Source organism: Pelmatolapia mariae, linkage group LG5, assembly GCF_036321145.2.
Source record: "Pelmatolapia mariae isolate MD_Pm_ZW linkage group LG5, Pm_UMD_F_2, whole genome shotgun sequence".
In the NCBI taxonomy this organism is placed as follows: domain Eukaryota; kingdom Metazoa; phylum Chordata; class Actinopteri; order Cichliformes; family Cichlidae; genus Pelmatolapia; species Pelmatolapia mariae.
In genome coordinates, this window is record NC_086231.1 from 6,120,363 (window position 1) to 6,145,833 (window position 25,471).

The 25,471-nt window shown below is 38.7% G+C and overlaps 1 protein-coding gene across 2 annotated transcripts in view; it reads left to right on the top strand.

Moving 5' to 3' along the window:
* tox2 (TOX high mobility group box family member 2) overlaps nt 1–25,471 on the top strand; it is an 86,208-nt gene that overhangs the window by 38,535 nt on the left and 22,202 nt on the right. For both annotated transcript variants that reach the window (XM_063472810.1, XM_063472811.1), the window contains exons 3-4: nt 6,081–6,140; nt 20,892–21,179. In XM_063472810.1, coding sequence (XP_063328880.1) covers nt 6,081–6,140; nt 20,892–21,179 — 348 coding nt within the window. The remainder of the gene's footprint in view (nt 1–6,080; nt 6,141–20,891; nt 21,180–25,471) is intronic.

Sequence of the window (25,471 nt, forward strand, 5' to 3'; positions counted from 1 at the left end):
CATGTAGTTATATAGTAACAGTAGTTGGGATTTGCTATAAAACTGATCTCAAAATGCTTAGTGAGTTGACCATGTACCGATTGAACTTAAGGAATCCATTTAAATAAATGGATAAACCCCCCCTGAGTCCAACATATTGAGGCTGTACAGATTTTAATTTTGGGTAAAAGAGAGCCTTCATATCTAAGCAGTACTCAGGTCTGGCGAATACTTTTCAGCGTAGTCCGACCAGTATTTTGGCAGCCCAATGTTATTGGCCACTGTCAGCTATTTGCCAGTTACTGGTATCAGCTTTTTAAACACCTGACAAATGAAAAATAAATGTCTGTAAAGAACAGACAGGAGAAACACCCCTCATCTGTGTTACAAGTGTTGATATTGCCTAGAGGAACATTCTACAACTTTCATATTCACAAAAAGTGTTTGGAACGCCACAAACACAACAACGACCTGATCCAAGCAGAGTCTGGGACAGTGTAAATGAATAAATAGATAACCACACATGACAAATGAGGTGAAAAACTGTTTCTGAAAGGACATAAATATCAGCCTATGTATCACATTTTTAAATCACCAAGTATCGGTCTTAAAGTATAGGTCTTAAAATCAGCCCTATATCTGTCAAGCTCTGTCGAGTTCTTATTTGTTCATTATTGATTTGATTTAGTTGAATTTTAGCATAAAACTTGTTGACCCTTTTTTAAGTTCTGTAAGCATTAAAAAATTGTTTGTGACATTTAACCATTGGGTACAAATGATATGACAATGCAGTTGTTTTTGGCCAGTGATTGTGGTGAAAAATACAAATATTTATTCTTGTCTATGAATTAGAATAATCTCAGTTCATACTCCTCCATCTGCTTCCCAGTGCTACATGAAAACGTGATGTTTTACTTGCATCCTCAATATAATCTATGCTTATCTAAACAAAAACAGAAATATTTAAAGTACATTAATACAGATTTATATATCTACTATAAAATAAAAAATTACATGCTATGTATAAACCTGAAATATGACAGAGAACTGATACTGTGAAAGTTCATTATCCATTTGCATTCATTGCATCGAACATAACAAATAAAGGCAAAAAAATGTATTCCTTACAGAAGATTACTGTATCTACTATCCATAAAAAACAAATCCAGTGTTATTTAAAAGTTAAAAAAAATCTCATTTATCCCATATAAAAATATTATTTAATGAATGGATGAGACTAGATTAAACTAAAGGTGTGAACCTATGTTTGAAGGCTTTGCAAAACTCAGTTTCTGATATGCTGCGTTTCAGTCAACTGTTCTATAACCTCTGCAACTGTGGTGCACTTCCTGCATCAAACTGACATTGGTTTGGCTTTACGCAAACACAAAGTTATTTATAGCATCTCTCCCACTTTATTTTCTCCCTCCCATTCTCTCCCTCGCTCTCTATTTGCATTTCTGCTATGCAAACAAGAAACTGGTGTCAGCTGCATCAGTTCTACAGGCCTAACTTGTCCCTTTTCTTTCTCAAGCCTCAATCTTTTCAAAAATTTTCTCTCCTTCTGTCTCCCTGTAGCTTTCTACCTCTCCCTCCTTCGCCCTGTTTTTCCTCCTCCCTTCAACCCCCCTCTCTCTGTCTGTGTTTTCCTTTGCTCAATTGTTTTGCTGTAGATTTGACCGCTATGATTAATGACCTCGAAGCCACAGGAAAGCAAACACAGAGAGACACGACATGCATGCTGTTCTCTTACAAACCTCCCTTTTTCCTCATATATCCGCTGCTTCTATGTTCACATAGAACACATTATGACTTCTGGGAAAACATCTTCGAATTAAGAGTCAGATTATACAAAGTCAAGATTTGGTATACTTTTCAACTTATTTTTCCTTTATTTTCATCCCTAATTTCCTGATTACTTTTGTAGATTAAATGTTTGCCAAAGGCCTTTATTATAATGAATTACGTGTTTTTTAGCATCATCTACTCTAACGTCAGAGCTCTTGTCTGTCTTCTCTCTGTTTGAAATGAGGAAATGAATCTCAGTGGTCAGTTAAAGATCTTGGAGGCTAGCAGTCAGAGGTCAGTGGTTAGAGATAAGCATCAAATTAGGCCTTCAGAGTCTTGGTCAAGTACACTTCAGCTAGGTGCTTGGCTGAACGAAGCTCATTCAGAAAGATTAGAATTGAGTTTGGCCTTTAATAACACAAAAGAAAAGGTATGCAAGAGCAGCTGGTTAGCTTAGCTTAGCATAAAGACAGGACACAGTCTCATCTCAAAAGATAATTGCTGCTAAAACTTCTTGTTCTTACTTCTTTCTAAACATGTAATGTAATGAGATAATGTGTTAACTGGTAGATTTTCTAACCCTTTTTTAAAGGTCTTTACTCAGATGAGCTGGTTCCTCAGCCAAGTGAATCTAATTGCCTGTTTTTTAAATTATTATCATCAATTTGGTGTCGAGACAGGAGAATGGTATTGATGGTTTCATCTATGTCTAGGCAAGAAAGGGAGTAATTTCATTTCACAAAAGGTAAAATCATTCCTTTTGACGTACTCCAGATTAGAGTGAGAGCATTAAATAAAAATCAGCACAGCATGACAACCGAGGTTTGTAAAAACTGTGTGTACAGTACACCCACCAGTTGTTAACCTCACAGTACCAGGAAATGATTATTTTTACCTTTTCCTCTGATTTTAGATGGTGTTTATTATTTTAACAGCTCTGCCCTTGGAGACTCCTCCCATTGTGTAGAAAGAGCACGGTTGCAGACCTCAGTTTGCTCCTTTGACATTTGATATAATTGTTTTGCACTTACCCTGTTTTGCTCATTGAGATCTGGTTTGCAGTTGTGGAAATAAACTATCCTAAGACACCATGACATCTAGCACAATGTGAGTAGGACAGCATGTAAAATCATTCTCCAAGAGCAAGAAAGTGATTGTATTTTCATTGCAGAATACAATGATTGTTCCTTCTGCAAACTAATAGTGCTATCAGGCAGAAATTATTGCACTAGAAGTAACAGTTCCATCAGAGGCTGAATGATAACATGGAAATGGAACTGGAGCTTCGAATTGAATAATGTTGCAAGGAATTGCCTTTGTACTTTTGTTTGTTGCCCTCAATGTGTTATGTATGAAGATGGAAATAAATGTTAATGAAAACTGTGCTGGAGTTGAATCTGACTATAACTTAAATGGAAATATTGGAATGTTAAGAAAAAAAAAAATCCCAGGATTGATAAAAAGAACAAGTGATTGGCATAAATTGGTCCCTGCAACACTTTGCATGTGGTGAAAAATTGCTACAATAAGACCTGGGTCCATTTTCAGTCACCATGCCAGAGCTTGAGAAACACCCTCCCACTCTGACTCACTGTAGGCACAAACCAGTCACGTTATTTGACCTTACAGTAGCAACAGTAATTCATCTCAGCCACTACTAGCTGTCTTGAGGTGTGTTTTGTTTTCTCATAAATGGTTGGTGCCAAATAGTGTCAGACAGAGAGGGAGGGAAGGCCTCTGGGAGATTGTGAGTGAGCGTGCATGTGTGTGAATGTGTGCGCATGTTTATATGCCTGTGTCTTTCAAGCTGCGGCCTCTGGCTGTGACCCCAGTGTTAATCACTCTACAGCCAGAACAACCACAGGCTTCTGTCGCCACTACTGCGGCTACAGCCCTTCTGCTCTCCTCCTTTATGTCAGTGTCATTCATGCTCCCTGTGCTTTTTTTTAAATGTATCTCTCTAACCCCCCCCCCCCCCCCCCCCCCCCCCCCAAAATACCTACAGTATGTTCCCTACTTGGCCTCCTACTTGCACAAGATCGCTATCCCCTTCCCCATTAGCTCCAGGATACACCCTTGTCGTTCTCATCGCCTCTCCATAACCTCAAACTGTCACCTTTTCTCTAGCCTATACCTCCCCTTTAGGCTTCTTTAGCTTGGTATTTCTGAGCTATGAAATCGCTGGGCTGTCCTGTCCTGATTTAACTAGCAAAGTGCAAAACAAGCTAAAGGCTGTTCTCTTTGTGTGTATTACTAAATAGGTGGCAGGGTTGGTAAAAATGTTGGGCTTGGGCTGTTTTTTGTCATGTTTTTCATGTTGTTTTGGGTTATTAGTGTATTAAGTGACAAGCTGGTAATTTGATAAATTTGATAATGTTTTGCTTTACATTTATGATTTTTTTATTTGCAAATATAACGAGCAATATAAACAAAGACAATCAGCAACTTGTGGGTCTGAAAAATTGCAGAATTGCATCCAGTATGCAGAAGTGCCAAAAAGTGTACTTCTTAAAATGTCCACTTGAGGCTGGCTCCCAAAGCAGGTCAGTCCCCACAGACTGAAACTGTGAAACTGGTTAAATAACAAGTTTAACGGCAGAAAACGTAAGTGACCTTGTTTGTGATGTCGGTGCCTTTTAGACAGTTTTTAATGCAACTGAATTTTTTGACAGTGTGGTTAGTTGTGCAAACAGACTATACAAGTTTTGTTCCATATTCTCTTTTTATATTTATATTAATTTGAATTAAGGGTGTGGTGGCTAACACTATCACCTGATATCAAGTAAGTCCTGGGGTTGAATCCACTGGCCGGCTGGGGCCTTTCTAGATGAAGTTTACATGTCCAAAGACATGGATGTTCGATTAATTGGTGATTCTACATTGGATTTTGGTGTAAATTGTTGTTTGTTTCTCTGTTTTAGCTGTGCAGTAGATTGGCGACCTGTCAAGATTGCATGCTGCCTCTTGCCCCATGACAGCTGGAGTAGGTTCCAGCCTAATCGCCAGTCTGAATTAGATATGCGGAATATGGATGGATGGACTTCCAATTAATTAGCAGACCTGTGCATCTCACACACATATTCTAATGATGCAGGTTGGGTAGCACTCGAGTCTCTTGTCCTGACGTAGTGAATTCTGGCTCTAAAAAGCACATAGATGGCAGTGATCATAGTGCTAAAGTTGAAGCTTCAAAATGGGGCTAAAAAACAATTGGTAATTTCATGGTATCTACATCTTTTTGTTTTTTAAATGTAATTCCATGTGAAAAACTTGTCTCATCTTAACAGAGTGTGGTCTTAACAGAAATAATTTTTTAATGCTTGTCTTTGTAAACATTTAAACTAGAAACTCCTGTACTTGTTCAAGCAGACATTATAGCACAGTAGATCAGTTTCTTGATTAATACTACGTAATAGCTGACTTACAAAGGTTATTTACTGCCATCAGTGCTGCCTTTGATTAACCTTTCATGCTTACAAATCAGCACCTACAGAGCCTCAGAGGCTTGCAAAACAATATACTAATAATGGCAGTACTAGCAGGCTAATGTTGAGAAAGACATAGATGACTGATGTTGCACTAAATGCAAATGTTAATTTAACACAAATCAACATTTGTTAATTTGCATTAAATACATGCAGTAGTTGATGATGGCAATGTCATTAAGTAAAAAAATAACCTAATGATGGTGGTAGAGCAAAACTCCCCAGACGGACAATCCCCGGATATTAGATATTTGTACTTATTTGTATTTTTGTATTCATGAAAATATGTCCCATAAATGTTAAACTATTTAAAAGTGGTGGACTCACTCACAACCAACAGACCGTTTCATTCTAGAGCGATTGGAAAGAAAATGAAAAAAAACTTTTCTTTAGTAGATATGAATGTGCAAGAATGACTGACTGAACCAACTGGGTAGCCGACTAACCAGACATCGTTGGCTGCAGTTGCGATTATTACTCTGTTGTGCCTTTGTTGCTTCATGACACACGGAGAATAATGGCAGTTAGGTGTGCATAACACTTACAAACACACACTCAGGCTGTAGGCAAGCTAAGAGGAAGAGTGTGAGTTACACAAGCTTTGACAGGGCCTAATTATACAAGTCTCTAATGAACTGTAATTACTGACATTCACCGGAGCATCGAGGTCTATTGCAGTCATTAGGCTGCAGTGTTACACTCTTTCTGTATCGGCACTGACTGACAGAATTTCTTTTTTTTTTTTATCCCTTTTGTGATCTGTTGGCCTCTGCCTCACTGTTTTCTCATCTCTCTCTCTCTCTCACTCCCTGTGTCTCTGTACTACAGTTTGATGGTGACAACATGTACATGAACGAAAACAATCACGAGTTCCTCGCGCCAAACCAGGTGAGTCCAAATTTCTAATAATGGAAGACCTGCTCTTTTCTTCCCTCTTGTTATATCACATCCTCGGGATCATTTTAAATAGTCTTAAAGTCATTTTTCTTTCACTGTTGTCAACTCTTGTTGAAATGTACAATAAGTCGCTGTTACTGAAAGGAACCACACACTTATGTGACATCAGCTGAAAGCAAGTGGACTAAAGATATTTTATTCTTTTTTAGACTCACAGATATGCCACACAGAACACGCTATATTCTATATGTCGCATGCAAACAAATAAAATGATGTCACAATCATTCAAAGAGCAATTAACAGTAAAATTGGTAATGTAGTAATAAATGCAACATTTTTACATATGTACTTGACAATGAAATTTAATCTGCTTATTCCTGTTTTAAAATTAAGCACTGTAAGCATATTTTTTTTAAAGAACTGTATTCTTGAAATATAAGACATGATCTTTATTAAATATATGATTGGTTACTTCATAATATAAAACATAAAACAAGTGTTCTTGTCTTTTATAAGTTGAAGCTGAACACTGCTGCTACATTTATAGTGCAGTAGACAAGGTAAACCCAGGCACTGGGTTAGCAATTCATCACAGTACTAACCTATCATGATTAGATTTCTGCTAAGTACACAGAAACCAGAGAAGCTAAACCAGTGAAACTATGCAAATTTCCCATAAAAAAAAAAGCGTTGACCTTACTGTAAAGTGACAGAGTCATCGTACAATTTTACTTCCCTATATTCCTGATATTCAGTCATTCTCTTTGCACACAATTTTGGCAAAAGCCGACATAAAGAAATGTTTTGGCTTCATTACAAAGTATTTATTAAGTTAGAATGGGCGAGTCGCTGCTCTTCTATAGCACATGGCAACCCTGCCAGATACACTGTAGCACAGCTGGTCATGAACAACTGGGAGACCATATGGTTGTGTTTGGACAGGGGGATTTGTGGAGTTTGGGAATAAGCCCATCTGACATACACAGGGGAGCGGGGAATTTGTCCCTGTCAATTGCAATTATTAAAACCAACCCGTAGGCTACAGTAGTTCTGTGTTTCAGTTGCATTTGCTTTTTTGCTAAATTTCTTAATGCTCTGGTTTGTTAAGGTTTGGCTTATGGCCCAGAGTAGGACACAGAGCTGCTTGTGTTGTCTTTTCTACACATGTAAAGTTTATTCAAAAGGCTCAGACTAATAGGACTGTCACAAAGTCATTTTAAGTGGGACAGTGCTGTTATTGGACAGATTTGTCATACAGATACTTCACTTTCTAAAAAACTGCTAACCACTGCTTTTATCAGTTAATTTCATATAGCACATGTGGCTTTACTGTAGTGCTGATTGACTGATTAGACATCAGCACTACAGTTACTGATGGGTGGGTGAAGCATTGCGGTTTGTTAGAGAAGACAAGAGTGAGCGGCAGATAGGTAGAAAACAGGGAAGCAGGAGAGAAAGAGACAGAGGGAAATAGCGTGAAAGACGGTGATAGGATGAGAGACGATTTTGCTTTGCTCTGTGTTATACTTTGTTTACTCAAGATCCCCTCACATTTGACATGTGCCTTGCTCTATTCTCCGCTTCACCAAGTTTAGCCTCTCGTTCCCTCTGACAGCTAGAATCAGGGAGGCCTAAGGGGTGGACACACACTCTGACAACAAAACATAGAGATGGGAAAATCCAAAAATCACTGATCTGCACCTCTTTAGCTGTGCTACATTTTTAATCCAAGCAGATTTTTAAAATAGTGCGATCGCGCTGGAAAAAAGTCACTGTAAATAAAGGTTGAGGGCACCTTTGTTGAGACGGTTCACTGAACATCTTAAATCTTTGTCAATTTGAATAATCATGCATTTCACTAACCCATTCTACTTATTCTTACATTACACCGTCTTTGTGGTCAGCACACACAAAATGTAACCTCAGTCGTTTTATGCATTAACTTTTCAATTAATTATTTCTTTGTAATGTTCTCAAACTACCACTCGGTAGTTCATTTTCATCATGCATTTCACATCAACGACATCATAAGCACTAATAAAGGGATTTTTTATATCCATGCATGCTTTCTGTTTCAGTGTTTAGTCACTAAATTTGGAACAAAGCCGCAGTTTGATTGACATTATCAAAGCATGTTTTGATAAAGTGCAATCATTTCTTGCACTAATGCGACACGAAAAATACGATTCTATACCTGCTAGTATATGCTTCGTGTTCCTCAGAAGTAACGGCATTAACACTCGTGCTGTTTGCAAGTGTTTAGGTAAAACAAGAGTTATCCTTTATAAATTAGTGTTATTCTTACAGAACAGTTGGGTGCGGTACACAGCAGTGTGCTCTGCTATTCTCAGTATGTTCTATCTCGAACTTAAACTAATCATACTGCCTAAAGCTGACTTTTCTGTGGTTGCTGCTTTATTATCTCCCTCAACTTATCTTTCACCCATTTTCTCTGACTCCCCCTCTTTTGCTCTTTTGCTCACTGTTTCTCTTTTTCAGTCTCTACCCCCGTTGCATTTAAATGCATTTGGGTCAGCAGTTCTGCCTCGAAACTCTGTGAAGAGTGTGTTTTTCAGTGCTCGGCTTTCTCTCACTTCGGTTTCACCATGTAATTGCTCTATTTAACGTGGTTTACCTATATGAATTAATTTTCTATATGTCTTGCACATCCATATAGGTCATTCACAGGGCGCTGGTGAGTAAATCTGGCAACGCAACCTTATCAGACTGTTCAGTGCTTAGATGGGTACGTTCTAGTGATGAGTCACAAGGAAATGGGGTCAGTGCCATTGTCATATCGATGTTCCCATGAGCATCGCTGTCTGACCCTCCTTAGTTCTCTGTAGAGTTTCTTTTCCCCCCCAAGCAGAGTGACAAAGTGTTAGTGATTCAATGACAAGGTCGTGGACCCTGGTCTTAGCATCAACAAGCTCTTTGTCTGCCCCTGTGGCCACTGGCCATTGTCCTGGCATCATTGTAGAAAAGAGTAACCAACGAGAAGAAGCTCTGGTATTTCCTAGTGTTGTCACAGAGGTTTGAACTGAGAAAATCTCCACAGTGGCAAGGATTAGAGCACCTCCTAAGTAGAGAGGCTTTTGTATCATAAAGGTCTTAGTAGACCAGATCACCTGAGGTAAGATTCCTCTCGCTATAACTAAACAGAGCAGTGCGAAGCGACACGATCAAAGATAATGCACTGTGAGAGATTCCTTCTCATAGCTCCACAGCAAAGTGAAAGAAACAGTATATACTTCATCAGCACTTTACCTTGACAATGTTTTCTTTTGATGTCTTTCTCCCTGACTTATGAATTAATTTAGCAGAACTGCTGTTTGAGAGAAATATGTCACAGAAAAGAGAACATGAGGAGGAAATGGAAGGGGGAGGGGTGGAGATGGAGAAACTGCACAGGGGAATAATTCGGCTAATGGAGTGACTGTTTGGATATTCAGCAGAAGTAGGAATGGAGATTATGATCTCGCAATTAGCGTAACAAGGTTTTATTGATTGGCTGCTGCTGTAGCGTCTTTACTGCCAAGACTCTGCATGTGGCTTTAACATGCACAGTGTGTGTAGCCCAGCCAGTCACACTAGTTCTATTACTACACCACTACCAGAGCAGAATCTAGCTCGGTGTTACCATCGAGCCACGGCCATTTCCTGATCATCAAAGCTGAAATATTATGGATTGTCGAGTTGAAAGGGTCTGTTTGAATGCCTGATGATAAAGTGGACTACATTTGCATTTTCCGCTCACTTTTAAGTTAATGCATTGCCCTCCTTCCCCTTTGAGTGAAAAGCAGGTATAAAAAGGCAGCTTCTGATAGCGAGCAATTTGAAAGTTTGTCTGCCTGTTTTACATGTTCGGAGTTCAAATGATGTTTTCACGGTAAGTTTGATGCAATTTCTCATCTCACTTACTATTTTGTAGCTCATTGCTGGCAAGGATTATGGAAGTCCCATGGGTGTTGTAATTGTAATTAGAGAGGTGACTGCCAACAGCAGATCTGTTAGACATGTTAGACATGGAGAACTAGAGAAAGATCGATGGAAATATTTTTATTTTTGTTTGGTTGGGGTTTTTTTTAGGACAGTCAGCAGCTGTAAACATCATTATGTTTATTAAACAAGTTGTCAGATTAAACTCATAATGGGGCTTTTGTGTGATTTTTTTTCATCTCGTGTTTAATGAGAGATTTATTGGCATAAGAGCTCTTGTTAACAGATCTGAACAGATATGCCTGTCACATATTCTGGTGCTTAAACTTTCAGGAACTCCCCCCTTATGAATATGATTAAGTCCTTCTCTAAAGCTCCCTTGTGTCTCTCATCTTCCACCATATGTTTCTGATGAGCCATTGTAGAACATGATCCCATAGTCTTTTATGTCCAACCTTTGACAAATCTATCACCTCTTCCCTCTATGCTCTGAATTAAAGGCCCATTCCACCTTTCCAGTTTAGATGAATAATTCTCTTGTTTGGCAGCAGCCCAAAGCCCAGCCAGCATGTCTGGAACCTTGGTGGAGCCTGATTGGTCCGGTTCAGTCGTGTGTGACTGACAGGAAGCCCGCTGATTGGGGGAGACCGTATCTTTGGATCGTTGCACTGATTAAAGCCTCTCGGCAGCATTTTGTACACTCCCGCCGTTCGGGGTCCCCGCACTAGCGCCCTGGCACTGCTGGTCTGAATTACAGCTTGGTCGCATTAGTCTGATTTACAGCTTCCTCCTGCTGTTTAGATTGGAGTTGGGTACCAGAATGGCAGGCTCCTCCTCTACTACACTTCCACCTGCCCCCTCCTCTTCCTATTGATTCCCCTACTTTGTGCTTTACCCTCTACCCATCACCCCAATATCTCTAACCCTTTTTTGGCTGCCTCTTTTATCCCACCTCACCTGGTTTACTTTCCTTTTGACTCTCAATCCTCTACTAGTTCTTCTAGGTCACCCTTTTCTTCTCCCCCGATCCCTCAATTTTGCTTTTTTTTTGCCTTCATTCCACTTCCCAATAAACTGTCTTCATACTCCATGTACACCCTTGTACTTGTCCTTCTTTTCAAATGTCCCTCTAACCTCTGACAACATCCCTTTACCTTTCCTACCCAGCAGCTCTCCCTCTCGCTCTTTCTCCCTTTCGCTCCCTCACTGCATCTTTTGTGAAAATGAAAACAAAGAGCAGCCTGCCAAAATATTTCTATAGCCATTCGCTGACGAAGCAGGGAGCGGAGACAAAGCAAAAAGATGTGCAGGCATATTTGTCGCGGCAGCAGAAAGATGGAAAGCTCTGTCCTCGTGGCCTTTTTACAGTCATTTGGAAACTCCCCACCTCTCTCTCCTCTCTCTCTCTCTTGCCCTGTTTAAAAGCCCTCTGTTTGAAGTACTCATCTGACATGGCATTATATATAAATGCACAGCTGTATATTTGTATAAGGGCCTCGCTCTGCTAAGCTGTCCGTCCCCATGTTGCCCTAGGTGATCAGATGAAACTAATGCATTTCAACTTTAATGTGTTTCTGCAGGCCTTTCACCCAATTGGATAAAACAATAAGGAACAAACACTCACTCTTGCTAGGGTATAATAGAAATTGGGAAATGCAGTGTCTAGTCAGCCTTTTCATAACTGTTTTTTTTATTTGTATTTATTCATTTATTTTTTAATTTTTTAGTAAAGTTTCCCTTGAATTGGTTTTTCCTCACGGATGTGAAAAAAGGTTATGCGTTATTATAGAGGAAAATGAACCATTCAGCCACAATTCATTAGCAAAATACCTGGTTAATTATTGATGCAATATCTTCAAGGTATGAAAAAAGCCTAGAGTTGCTATCGATCTATGTTGACTTATTTCCTGTGCTTAGAGAAAGTAGAAATGAGGTGGTACAATTTCTCTTATTAAACTAGTTAAACAGCGCACAGCAAAAATGTTGAAAAAAAGGCTTTTATAGTTTTATATTAAATGTATTTGTGAGTTGGTTTTATCCCTCTATGTAGTGCTATAGGATGGGGTTATAGGAAACACAGTGGGCAAAAGCAGAACACAGATCGCAAAAGCCAGCACACAATCTAACCCTCTCTGTAAAAATGTACAGCGGATTGACTGGACAACAAGACACAGGTGGGAGCACTGCGCTGGGGCCATAATTAACCACCCCACACTCACTGTTCTCAATGAGGGAAATTACAAAGGAAGGAAGATAAAGACAGGAAGTAAATACAAAAACATGACACACGATAGCTATCAAAGTAAAACAGCCAAAAGACAAATAATAAGGATGCACTAAGACAGGTTAACAAAGAAAGCGCAAAGACATGGATGAGATAGAGGAAGGAGAAAACAGGGAAACACTAAGATACTGGACACGAAAGAACATTAAAAGAAAATTAGAAACTCTGGAAAGAGAGACACATTCAAATATAAACTGATTACTCAACAAAAACCCTAGATCACTTTAGTTATCGCAAATACTCCTATACACAATGACTAATATGTAGAGAAACTAACAGAGGAAAGTTGGACTGGGCGTGTTAGGTATTATAGACAAATATTCAAATCATTATTTTTTTAACTCATGGTAGTCCCAGAAGTTAAGTACAAATAAAAATATAAATTTATTTGACAGTTTAACTATTACTTTAATTACATGCAGTTCACTACACCCATAGCTGCCGACAGCTATGGTCAAGCTCTGACTGTTGGATATAAACAACTTAGCTGTAAAACTGTGGCTCTATTCATAACTTTATTCATAAATAATTAAGCTACTGTTATTGTGCTTCATGCATGAATGTTGGATTTAGTTTACTTTATGACTCTGCAGACATTTAATGAACTCCTGCAAAGATCTGTGAGCAACTAATATCATTTTAGCTCCTGTTAATACTTCGTCACATCAGAATATAGAACCTAACACCTGACAGGATTAAACATAATGTTTTGTCTTGTGCAATGTTTATGGAACAGTATGTGCCGTGATCTAGCAATAGGCTTGATGTTCAAATTCTGTCCTGCAAGCCTTTTTAACTTGTGTTTTTCATAAGGGAGGAGCTTTGATGCTTCCCTTGATTTTGTTGCAAGATTTGTTTAGTCAGCATGATAGCATTAGACTGATAGTGAAAGCATGTGGCATGTAAGAGAACTGGAAACACTGTACTAATCTGGGTTAGCACTGAACCAAACATACTTAAAAGAATAACTTCTATATCTGAATTTGTTGCCAACTTATGACCAAGAATTAGTATTCACATTAGCATCTCTTTGGGGTTGCACACATTAACAGTACAGCTTGCTAAGAGTGACTATGCTAATATCCTGAGGTTTAATTAATATAAATAAACAGGCATAAAGCTTATGATAGCTGCTTGAGCTGATATCCCTGTGTTGATGTTGTTTTTGGATCAACATACTTAATGTTGGTCAAGGTTCAATACTGCATGTGACCAGTTTTGAGTGGAGATCAGCAGTTTTTTGTTTTTTTCGTGTCACAAAATTATGACATCATATAGTAGCAATGTGATTGGTAATTTGTAGTGCTGAACCTGGACCAACATTAGTTGTTAATGATCCAGGGACAACACTGACACAGGTACACCTAAGATAGGCACCATGTTAATTTAGTGCATACAGTAGCTCGCAAAGCAATTATTAGATAAGTCTGAATGTTTGCTCTTAGTGTATTTTGTCATGTAATTGGCAAAATTGTTGCTTGATGGCATATTAATGGATTAAAAGCCTGTAGTTATCAGAGTATACTTCATAGTCAAGATACATGAAAACCATCATCAGAGACATTGAATACAGTAGAATCCTGAATTGAAACCTATGGGAGAGTCTGTTAATAGCAGAGGTGGTGGTAGAAGTATAACTGAGGGTGGGAAAAGAAGCTTTTTAAGAGTTTACTTTGGGGTAAAGTCAGCTATTGGATTTTTTAAAATTCAGTTTTATTACCTGGCAACCACTAAAATTAAAGTAAATTAAGATAATGCTTCAAAAAAGAATAAGCACCCAGAGGCGTTTCAAGATGGCTGCCCAGTGGCAAGACTTAACAGCAGTTGGTGTAATCTCTATCTAATATTGAAGAAACAAAAGAATAAAAAAATAAAAACAAACAATCAAATGACTAGAGGCTGTGTTAGAGAAAATCTGGGAGCTCACCAAAATCAGGTAGCTGTCTTCTGGATCGACTGACTGACCGGCACACAGCCTAGTTAAGGCTAGCATGTTCTTGTGTACATGTAACTCCTTTTGTGGACACTTTGGTGATACATGAAGTATGACTTGCAGCGCAGAACTCTAGTGAGAGACAGGAAGGTTCATTGACCCTGGAGAGCTGTCTCCTCCACTCTCCTCCATTCACAACCAGCCTTTTATTAACAATGGCACCAGGAGTACGACGGTCCAGATGTTATTCTCCTGCTCCCACCAGCTGTGCCAGCCTCCAATACACAGCCTCATTGACTCTGAACCAGCGAGGCAAGACACTTAAGAACACACTGACACCGGACTCACACAGAGTGTGCAATCTCTTACAGTAGGTTTTTGTTTTGAAAAGGGGATTCCTAAGAAATGTTCACAAAAGCATTTAAGAGTTGAAATGACACACACATGGACACACAAATGCCATATGCACTCTCACCCGCCACATGCTCTTTACACCCCCTTCTCCTGGTGTAGAGTTAGCAGCAGAGTTATTTGTGGGTGACAAGATCCTAACAATTCTGAGAATAATGCACATTTGTTTGGATGACTGCGCCATCAGCACTCCCTTTGTTATTTTGAACATTGTTAGAGTCAGTTTGTAAGGATCCATCAACGCTTTATTCTGCTGGGGTTTTTTTTTTGTCCATTTACTTGTTCCTATAACAATAATTAGTTTTGTCATTCAGCCACAGTAGCACTATTGTCCACCTCCTAATAATGATTTTTGACAGCGGGCACAGAAAAGTAGATAACTGAAGAGTCATTAAAAATTAAAAAACAGTTGACTGGCTGCTGTTTTGGGCCTTGTCGAGTCTCTCTGCTTCTTTGGCGTAGTCGTAACTCAGCAATACCAGTGGCTGTTGTTAAGTGTTGTTGAACAAGCGGTGGTGTGCCAATGAGAAAACTGAAAAGGCTCGGGTGTTTACGAGACATGGCTGCTCCCAACTTGAAGCGACAAAAGGACTCTGGAAATAATACTGTATGTGTGTCAGTATAACACTGTAATTCTAAATTCACACTGTCACACAATAAGTTTGTTTGGGATTCTAATTTGAAAAGTGGGATTCATCTCTTTCCCCATGCAGCTTTATTTTCTGCTTCTTCCTCTCCGGTTCATCCTTTCTCCTCTCACTCTCTCCACCCTCTTCTCCACCCACACACACCAGTATCAACATCAGCATCACAATCACTCTAGATGACTATTGGGAAACCTGAGCTATCTTGTGCACCCATGGTTTATTTTTTCCAACCGCATTACTGGGGATCACAGTTTTCACTGTATGGCATCTGCATGTCATTACCACAACAGGGTCCTGAACTCTTTCTGTGATTCCAACAGCAAATACAGATATTTTCAAAAGAAATATCAGCAAATAACTCAATTTGAAACTAACATCACTTTTCTATTTTATCATGTTTGTCAGCTATTTAAGAAAGATTTTATTGTTGTGTGTCAATTGAAAGTTCAGCAGCAGTTACGTTGTTCTTATAGTTGACAGTACTTCTCCATTAGTTATCTCTCTTGCCAATATTAAGTGTTTTTTGAAGAAGTGAAGAAGAACTAGAGACAGCAAGAGCAAGGAAGGTCAGTAGCACATTTTCATTGGATCAAATTAATATGGAACAACCCCCCCCCAAAAAAAATATTAGCCTCAGAGGGCAGTTAGTTACTCGGCACTTCCATCCGTTTGCGGGATAAAAAAGAAAGCATATGAGAAACCGAAAGAAACAGAGGTACAAGGGAGGTTGTGTTTGTTATTTGATAAAGCCTCCCTTATAACCTCAGCATGTTGTGCAATAGCGCTGGCTCTCCTTCAACTCTGCGGCGTGCCACTTCAAATTAGTCGCTTGTGGAGAGGGTCTGCCCCATCTTTGCAAAATGCATTAGTACACCACTCAGAGCCTCATACAGCCTAGGGTTAAACACAAATTATATCATTTCTGTCATCCAATCAAATCAGAGCGACCTCTTGACCTGCGAGATGAGTCAAATGCATAATGAAATATGACATGGCACAAAAGCTCTGATTCTAATCTGTTCTGACACGCGATCAGATGAGGATGACCTCCTGACCTTGACTGACAAGTGAGACGGGCACTTGGAACAGGATATATGAAGGAAGAAAAAGGGAAACTTAAAAGGAAAGGGGAGAAACACGTGCAATTAGAAAGACTGGTTTGAGTCAGTGGTAGGTTAGTTAGTAATCAGCTCAGGGTCTGGGGTGAATAGGGCCATCTGCATCTTTTGACTTTAGACAGTTGGTTCTCACCTTAATTATTCTCTCCATATTTTCCTTTCTTCCCATTTGTTTCTCCGTGGGGTTTATGTCTTTGAAAGGGTTTATTTCCTCTCTCCTCACCCTCCTGTGCCACTCATTCACTGAACAGATCCCAAGTACAGCATCTCAGTCCCCAGAGTTCCTGTTATGATTTCTGAACAGTAAAATACTGACAGATAAATAAAGCAGCTGGGCTGTTTTAGAGGGAGATGAGATGACAGAGGGATGGATAGGAAGGGGGCTGATCGGGGTCTAAGGAACGTGGAATAGGGCCAGAACTATTGGGGCTTCACAAGGGACAGAGCTGAATGGGCAAGCCAAGAGAGGAAGAGGAAAGTGAAGGTGTAGGGTGGCTGTAACTGGATCTCCTGCCCATTTCCATTCCCACTCTTGTAAGATATAGTAGCAGAAGAACAGCTATGGCTTTAATTAAGCCTGAGTTGAAGGAAAGAGATGGATAGATTAAAGAAGACGCTAAGAGAAACAAGAAAGAGTATCAACAACAGCAAGCCAAGAGTTCACGGCTCTTAGATTATGCATTTGAAAATAACTGATCTCTTGTCAGACAAGCATTATTTGCCTTTGCTGTATTACATTAAAACAAGAGCTTTGTGTACACTAGTAAGCAGGATCATTTTTGAATATACAGTATAAGCCTCCTTTTGCGAGAGCAGTGACAGAGGGAATAAAAAAGATGATGCTCTTAAATTCATCCCAAAGATAAATCCACTGTTTTCTTCATAAACCGGACTGCATGGAGTGAGAGATAACAAGGCCTGACTTGGCCTGCAGAGTACAGCACTGTGAATTTTGGGAAGGTGTCAGAACGAAGAGTGCCAGAGGTGATGGAAGCGGTGATGTATGGGTATTTCAAGCATAAATCACTGCTTTGACAAAGCTCTTCAATAAGAAGATAAGTCCATATTAGCGGTGAGACAGATATGTCATCGTCTGTCTTTGAGCCGACGGTCCCACCCTCTTTGCGAAACAGACGTTGACTTGGGAGGACACCGGACTCTTTCGTCCATGTGGAACACAAGGATCCGGTCTGAAAACACAGCACTTACTGTGTCACTTGATGTCATGCTAGTGGAGATATTCCCAGTCTGTGGCCCACCTGTCAAAATAATGTTTGCGTCATGAAATTCCTTTGATTTCAAGACGAAGCTAAAAAAAGCAAATATTGTGAGTACAGCTGAAAATAATGTTTAATGTCATTATTATCTTGTCATTATGTGTCAGATTTAAAATGCTAAAAAAAGAAAGAAGAATATTTAGAGTTGTCACTGAAAGAGGGCAATTAGTTAGTTATCAAAATAAACAGTAGTTTATTATCTGTCAGTTGCTGCTTAATAGCCTGATAATTTTATGCAAGAGCAACATTATGCCAGGAGGTCCAACATTATGCTATGTAATGTTGAAAAAGGCAAGTAGCTTTTAACTGAACATATGAATTGCGATTGACAGATGAGCATTTTAAAATGGATGTTCAATTTAATATTAAGTGGGCGATGTCCCAAATCCTGATTTCTACAGGCATCATAACAATAATCTAATAAGTAGAAGAATATAGAGATAATGAGCCATTAGCCACAGTCAATATCATCTCCAGAAGGCCTTGAATACTCAGGCAGTGTTACAGAGGGAGGGAGAGATCTGTGCCAAATAAAAGACAAGCTGGAAAGCTACCCAATCAATGTTATTTTCTCTCTCAGTCCCAGACCAACTGTCTATTCATCTGTTTCTTTCAAATGAAAGGTGTGCTGGTATGTAACACTTACAGTCGAGAGATCTGTCTCTTAATTAAAATGTTACAGATTGCATTCGCTCGCAGTGAAGACAACATACTGTGTATTGGAAATAATGTTCCCTATAGTGTACCGCATTGATCAGATGAGGAAAATAAAGGATGGTGAAAAATAGAGTGTTGAAAATAGAATCTGCTGCTTTTTGAAGGAGAACAGTCCCGACTATTGAAAGTAAACCAATGATGAGTACCTCAGAGGAAAAAAGGAGGGGAAAAAAAGGGGCTGTATGTTTGAAAAGCTACTTCCATACTAGGACACATGCTGGTCTATACGATCCATCAAATACATTGCCTTGGTTTGGATTTTACTTTCAAAGAAGAAAAGAGTATACATTAGCCAGAGTGTACATGTGGCTTTGTACATGCAATCTCATTCTGAATAGAGGCATATGAATAATTTATCTTGCCACAATCCAACTGGGAATGTCCTTGGTATTTACATTTTATCATCAAGGGCACTGGATGAGCCTTCATAGCAATCCAACACATGACATATCTTCAGTCCTTGTCCCTCTGCACAATCAAAGGCAATAGATGGGACCAGAAAAGTGTTTCTGTAGCTTGGATGTAGATTAATTTACTGAGAAAACAAAAGATTGATAAACACGCTACGTGATGACTAAGCATGGTGGTCTTTAGATTACATAGCGGTCTACTACAGTCAGAGTGAAGCACATGGTGGCTCAGAGGGACTCGCACGGGGACTCACTTCACACAATAGCTCCAATGTTTACAACAGACAATTTAGTTTCCTTCCAACAATTATGAGGGAAATTGAATCTCAGGAAATGTTCGTTTTCTTGTCCATTAGACCAAACAATAACACTATCCCCAAAGGTTTACAAAAACATCTGTCTTCAAAGGACAGTCCAGAAAATTAATATCAACTTGCTTGCAGGCTATGTCAGGACAAAGTAAATCAAATTGAAGCAATCGTTTACTAAATGTTACGCCAAATGAAAAGAAAGAGAGAAAAAAGAAAGAGGATTAATTCTAAGTGTGTCTCTATACTCTTGATTCAACAGTGAAAACCTCCTGTTTTTGCCATTACGCTTAAGATGTGTGCTTTAGACTCTTCTTATTGACATTCTTATTGTTACAAAATTAAATTTATCTCATGTGGCTTTGTGCTCGTTGCTCCACGTGGGATTTAAATAGAAAAACTGTCTTGGGTTTTTTCATTCCAGGGATGTAAAATGCTTATTCATACTACTTTATCTGTAATTGATGTGCTCAAAAATTACAAAATAGGCCATTGCACTTACCTTGATACTAAAACAGGGTTGAGAGAAAAACAAGAAAAAAAAGTACCCCGTATCCTTTCTTCTTCCTTCCATCTCCACATGCCCCTTATTTTCTAAAAGTATCTGTTTGAGAGATAAATGACCGCTCTGCTGCCGAGGATGACAGCCTACACAAAGATGATATTGAATTGATTTCAGAAATGTTGCAGAACTGACTGTTTGATGTATACTGCTAGACATGAATCATAAAAATTCTATTAAAAAACCCTTGAATGGCTGACACCAGAATATTATTTGTGATGATTAATTTGACTCAGTCATTACAATGGGAGTCAAGTTGGATCGTCTCAGACAAAATTGCTTTTCATTCCCCGTTGAATTTCCCTGCTATTTTTCTTTTCTTCTTGCTCTGTGCAGAACCCTGATCTGATTGGACTTACTGTGTTAGAGAGACAGCACGCGAATAGAGACTGTTGGTCTGCTATATTACTGATCGCCGAGCATTGTTTTGTTTTTTTGTTCCAAAATGAGTCGTTTAACATTTGAAGGAAAATTGTACCTAATGTAGCAAAATGACAGATCAGAAGTTAAAAAGATTGCAAAACCTTTCTGGAATTTCTAGCTTGACAAATCAAAATAACACAATAAAGTTAATGCTTGTAATCATAATGTAGTATACACACACACACACACATATATATATATATTCTTTTCATGTAACTTCTGGAAAAAATGTCCTTCTGTTTGTTGTAAATGAATGCAATCCACTCAAAAACAGAATTTTTTTCTTTAGTTCCCTGTTTGGGAACCATTAGATTTATTTGTAAATTTTGCAATAGTATGATTTTCTCTAAAATGTGAGTAGAGAATTGTAGTTGACTTGCCCATACCCTGTAGTTGCAGAGACACGTATGTCCAACCTTGTATAGAGCAATTTATCTTGCAACGCATCTGCTTTGTGACATTAATAATTTAGCTGCAAGTTTACATTTATGGAAGTGTTTGCTGGGCAGGGCATTCACCACTCCTGGCAGCTCAAGTAGCCATTTCCACTTTGCATTGTCTACTGTAGAAAAACTAGAAAACACTGTATATTTCTACATTTGCAGCCTGTGTGTAATAGTCACAGGGACTTAAATTGGATTGATTTTCAGTTTCTGCTTAATGAAAACACAGTGTATTTCACTTTATTTCTTTTTCTGTCTGTCCCACCACAGAGCTACACAGGTCAGACAGGTGGCAGTGGGGGAGGAGGAGGAGGTGGCGGCACCTCAAGTGGAAATGGAGCCGGGGACGAAGACTATGAGATCCCACCTATCACTCCACCTAACCACCCCGAACCTCCTCTTCTTCACCTGATGGAGCACGAGTCTACAGGCTACCTCGGTCACTCGTTGCCACACAATGGGCTCATCAACCCGTATTCCTACCCAGAGCTGCCCACACTTATGATGTCGAACATGCTGGGACAGGACAGCCACCTCGTATCCAGCCAAATGCCCTCGGTGAGTAGCGCACATTTAATCACAGTAAGAAAAAATATTTAATGCTTGGGAGTGATGAGTGTTGGTCTTAATCTTAAACTTAACTTGTTCTGACTCATGCCTAAAAGAAGAAATGCAAATTATGAAGCAAGCAATGTCAACACATAGGATGAAATGATGATGGAGCAAACTTTTTTTTGTAATTTTAAAGCATTTTGTGTATTTTAAGCATCAAAAATAATTTAAATATCTCAGCCTTGTACCAAGGGAAAATGTCGTTTTCAAGGCACAGTAAATGGGGCTAAGTAGGGAACTGAATGATTGTTCAGCAGTTGCCATGTCAGCTCTAATGCATGGAGAAAAGGATTGTGGGTAAATCCATCAGCATCATATCTGCCTCGACAGCAGGCATCGGTCAATCTGTCAGGCCTTCAAACATGAATACGTGCTGATTACTCCCTCAGCTCCACACAGAACTGCTCCTCTACAAATTAGCATCTCCAAACCATAATTGCATTCATGAGAACTGTTGGAAATAGAGCAGGTTACTATCACAACAAATGAGCTCTGCAAAGCTTATGCATCAAACATATGAGTAGACTGCATTAAGCAGATAATCTATTTAGCAGTTTAGCAGTATACCATGCACAGTGCCCTAAATGTGTAATATAGCTTGAATTTGAAACTTTGAAGTTCAAATTAATGTATATATTAATAAAGATAAAAATGTCCTGTATATATGGAAAAGATGGCTGATGTTTTGATTGTAGGTCCCAAAGAAAGAACAGAAATGGTTAATAGTGTTAATGTACGATTTTTTTGTGTGACAGACGATGACTGGAAAGCCAATAACTTTAAACATTCATAGCTTTATTGATACTGACTTGTATTATAAAACAATGCAGAAATAGTATTGCATACAGCTGTGCTGTTCTAGAAAAGGAGATGTTTTCTTCTTGTTCTTTCACGGTATCGTCAAGGACAAACATCAGCAGTGTGTTTTGTCTGTGGCCATGTCTCAGTATCTTTTAGTTATTCTACACAATAAAGATATATGTTATATATATGAATATCAAGGTCAAGCATATTGTGTAACATTCGTGATAAACAGAAGACAAGCAGCAATCAAAATATTTCCCAGTAAAGATCTAAACATTCTTTGCATTATATATACTTTAATGCTGGAATACTCCCACAAGGTATTAGATTCATATGTCATTTATCTTCATATTCATTTCACATTTTGGTCATGACCTTTACTGCGGAGACATTGGTTGATTGGCCAGTCTTTCCCTGTGCAGTCAGGATATTTGTTACTGCTACAGAGGGCCACACTCTGTGGTTTTAATAGATTGAATACAGCAGGCTGGGTGATAAAAATGCATGAGATTTTAAATGTTCAACTCACACATGATGAACTTGTGTTTAAAGCACATGTAATGCAGCTCCTGGTAACCGCTAGGGAATCTGATAGCACTGGTATAAAATGATGCTTTTGGTTTTGAAAACAGAGGCGAAAATTATTTTCAGCACATTTTGTAAATGTTCTATGTTACATGAATTTAATTCAAATTTTGTGTGCTTTAACACATAAGCACACGAATCTGGAAAGAGGTTAAGAGACATTACACCACAGTTAAAATGATCTGTGATCTTTTGCATTTTGCAAGTAAACTCCCAAATCTTGCTATTTCTGACTTTTTGTAAAATAGCTCTTGAATACGTTTGGGGATCTTTTCAGAGCTCTGCTTCAACTTCACTTCAAAAAAGCAGCATATAAAGTGAACTCTGAATTTTTTTAATCAAATAGTCTGGCTGGCAAAACTACCAAACCGTAGCAGAGGTTCATTTGTGCTGAGAACGGAGTGTCTATTAAATTGGTGCCTCACCTTGACACAGTCTGTTGAGCAGAGTAATTAAGCAAACTCTGCAGTTCAAACATGAGTTGCTATCATTATGAATATCTCACTTGACATGGGTAGATAAATAATACAGGTTCATTCGAATTTTAATCTATTTTTGGTAGCTAAAAAACACAATGTACAGTGCAGCTGTGTCTGCTCGCGTTGAACAACGTGTGTGTGTCCAAGTGTGTCTGTGTGTTTCTGTGTCTTTACTATAAACAATATATCTGCTGTTGAAATGGATCCACTACATCTGGAGGTCAGGCCTTATATTCAATCTTGAGCACATTGAAAAAAAAATCCATTAGGGTTCATCTTTCCTGCATCAGCCATTCTATTGTGGTGCTGCAGTGAGATCTGTTTTCATCAGGCAGATTCAATACGTGAGCTGGGCAATGAAAAGAGTGCAATAGAGTTGAATGAAGAAAGGAGGGGTGAGGATAGAGTGAGAGAGAGAGAGAGATGGAGAGAGGGAGAAAGAGAGAGCAGGGCATTGTGGGGAGGAACGCTAGAAGAAAAAAGTAACTCTTATTCAAAATGAGCGTATACGTCCAGTTTTTGTACCTCCTGGATTTCATTATTAGATATTTTAAAGATAATTCAGTTGAGTAAAATGGGGTTATTCTGTCTCAACAAAAGGCTGAGAGCCTCTGGTTTTTAAATTTGTGCCTGTGTGATTCAAGTATGAGGACATTTGAAAGTACTCCAATGCAGGTGCAACAATATAAACATGAAATAAATAGGGCAATTATATAACAAAAAGGATTTAGACTCAAGCAGCATCGCAGCAACAGATGATCATCGCTGTTGAAGAGAACAGAGAGGGTGTGTTTTGTTTGTTGTGAAAGGGTGAACTGCGGGGCTAAAGAGTGTTTAAATTAGGCAGATTTAACACTCAACTGTGGCCATGGATCTTAAAAATTTATAAAAAATGATTGATTGCACATATGCCAAAGCATGAATAATACAGAACAAGACTGAAGGTTTATTGCATTTTCTTTATTGACAATAAATTGCATTAAAATACACAAATTAAGGGTGTGTGTATCTAACGCTTGGTGCTTTTGGGATTTCATTTTTCTTTCCTCCTGCTAAAGATGTAAATCTTTGAAAATATGTAACAAACGTCAAGCTAAATTTATTCAGAAAGTACATTTATGAAACAGCTGGGCACTGTAGTCTTTAGTAAATATCAAAACATGACAAAATAGTTGATTTAGAGGTTAATTTGTTGGACAAGCAGCCAGTTAATACGCATTTGCCTGCTAGAGATTACTTACAAATAAGATTACTTAAAAAAAACTTTATCAGTTATTCCCATTATTTTTATTCATTTATTTATTTTAGCATTTTGGCTGCTGTCAAGTTGGGCGGCAGCGTGTTGCGTTCTGGGGCCCAGAACATACCATAAATGGATGAGACCAGTGAGTACTAAGCTATCAGCTAACATTAGCAAGGTAGTTAGTAAGCTAGCTCTAGCACACAGACCAGAGCTAGGTGGTCTGTGTGCAAACATTAAATCATGAGCACAGATTTTTGGATGGGCTGTACTTCACACCAAGCTATGACATGTGTGTACATGTGAGATTAATCCATAAAAAACAACACAAAAACACAAGTGATGTAAACTGGTGTTTAAAGCTAGCTGTCAATCAGGGCGGACACACCCCAACTTTTAATCTATGTCAGTATCCAAAGAAATAAAGTATAAAGCAACTTTCTTTTTTTAAATTTAACAGGCTGTAAACATGGTTTTAAATGCAGTTAAGTGGTCATTAGAGGAACTTAAATCTTTGTCAGTTCAAAGTTTTTACATCTCCAGAAGTTAAAACATTGCAAATACTTTAAAAGAATATGTTAGTGTGCTCATAACCTTAGACCTTGCCTATCCAGACAGCATTTAGTTGATTGATCACTCACTTATAATCTCTGTATTAATTTGATAAAAGTAACAGGGGTATTTATTCATTTTCTCCACTTTGCAGCCTCTCAAAACCCTCTAAAGCAAAACTGATTGCACTTTCCTGATTTTGTAAGGAGGCCATTTTCAATTCAGATTTTTTTCTTTTTCTTTCCTTTCTCTTTTGGATGATGGTTATTGTGTCTGAAGCTCCTCCTGGTCAAACCTGATATCTTTCAAAGAGCTCTTTTCTCGATGTTTTGATGCACTTGGCAGCCCCCCCATTCCCTCCCAGCCCCCCACCTCACCACTTTCCCTCGTTCTCTCTCCCCTCTCTCCCTGTCTCTGGCGCTCTCTCTGTTAATGCCCCCACTGTCATAGCATCTACAAGTTCCAAAACACATTAGACATTTAATAGCCTTGCTCAGGTTGCATTGATCCTATCAATACAGCCCAGAATGATACACATCTCTGTTGCTGCTGATTTCTGGCCTCATTGTTTTCTGTTA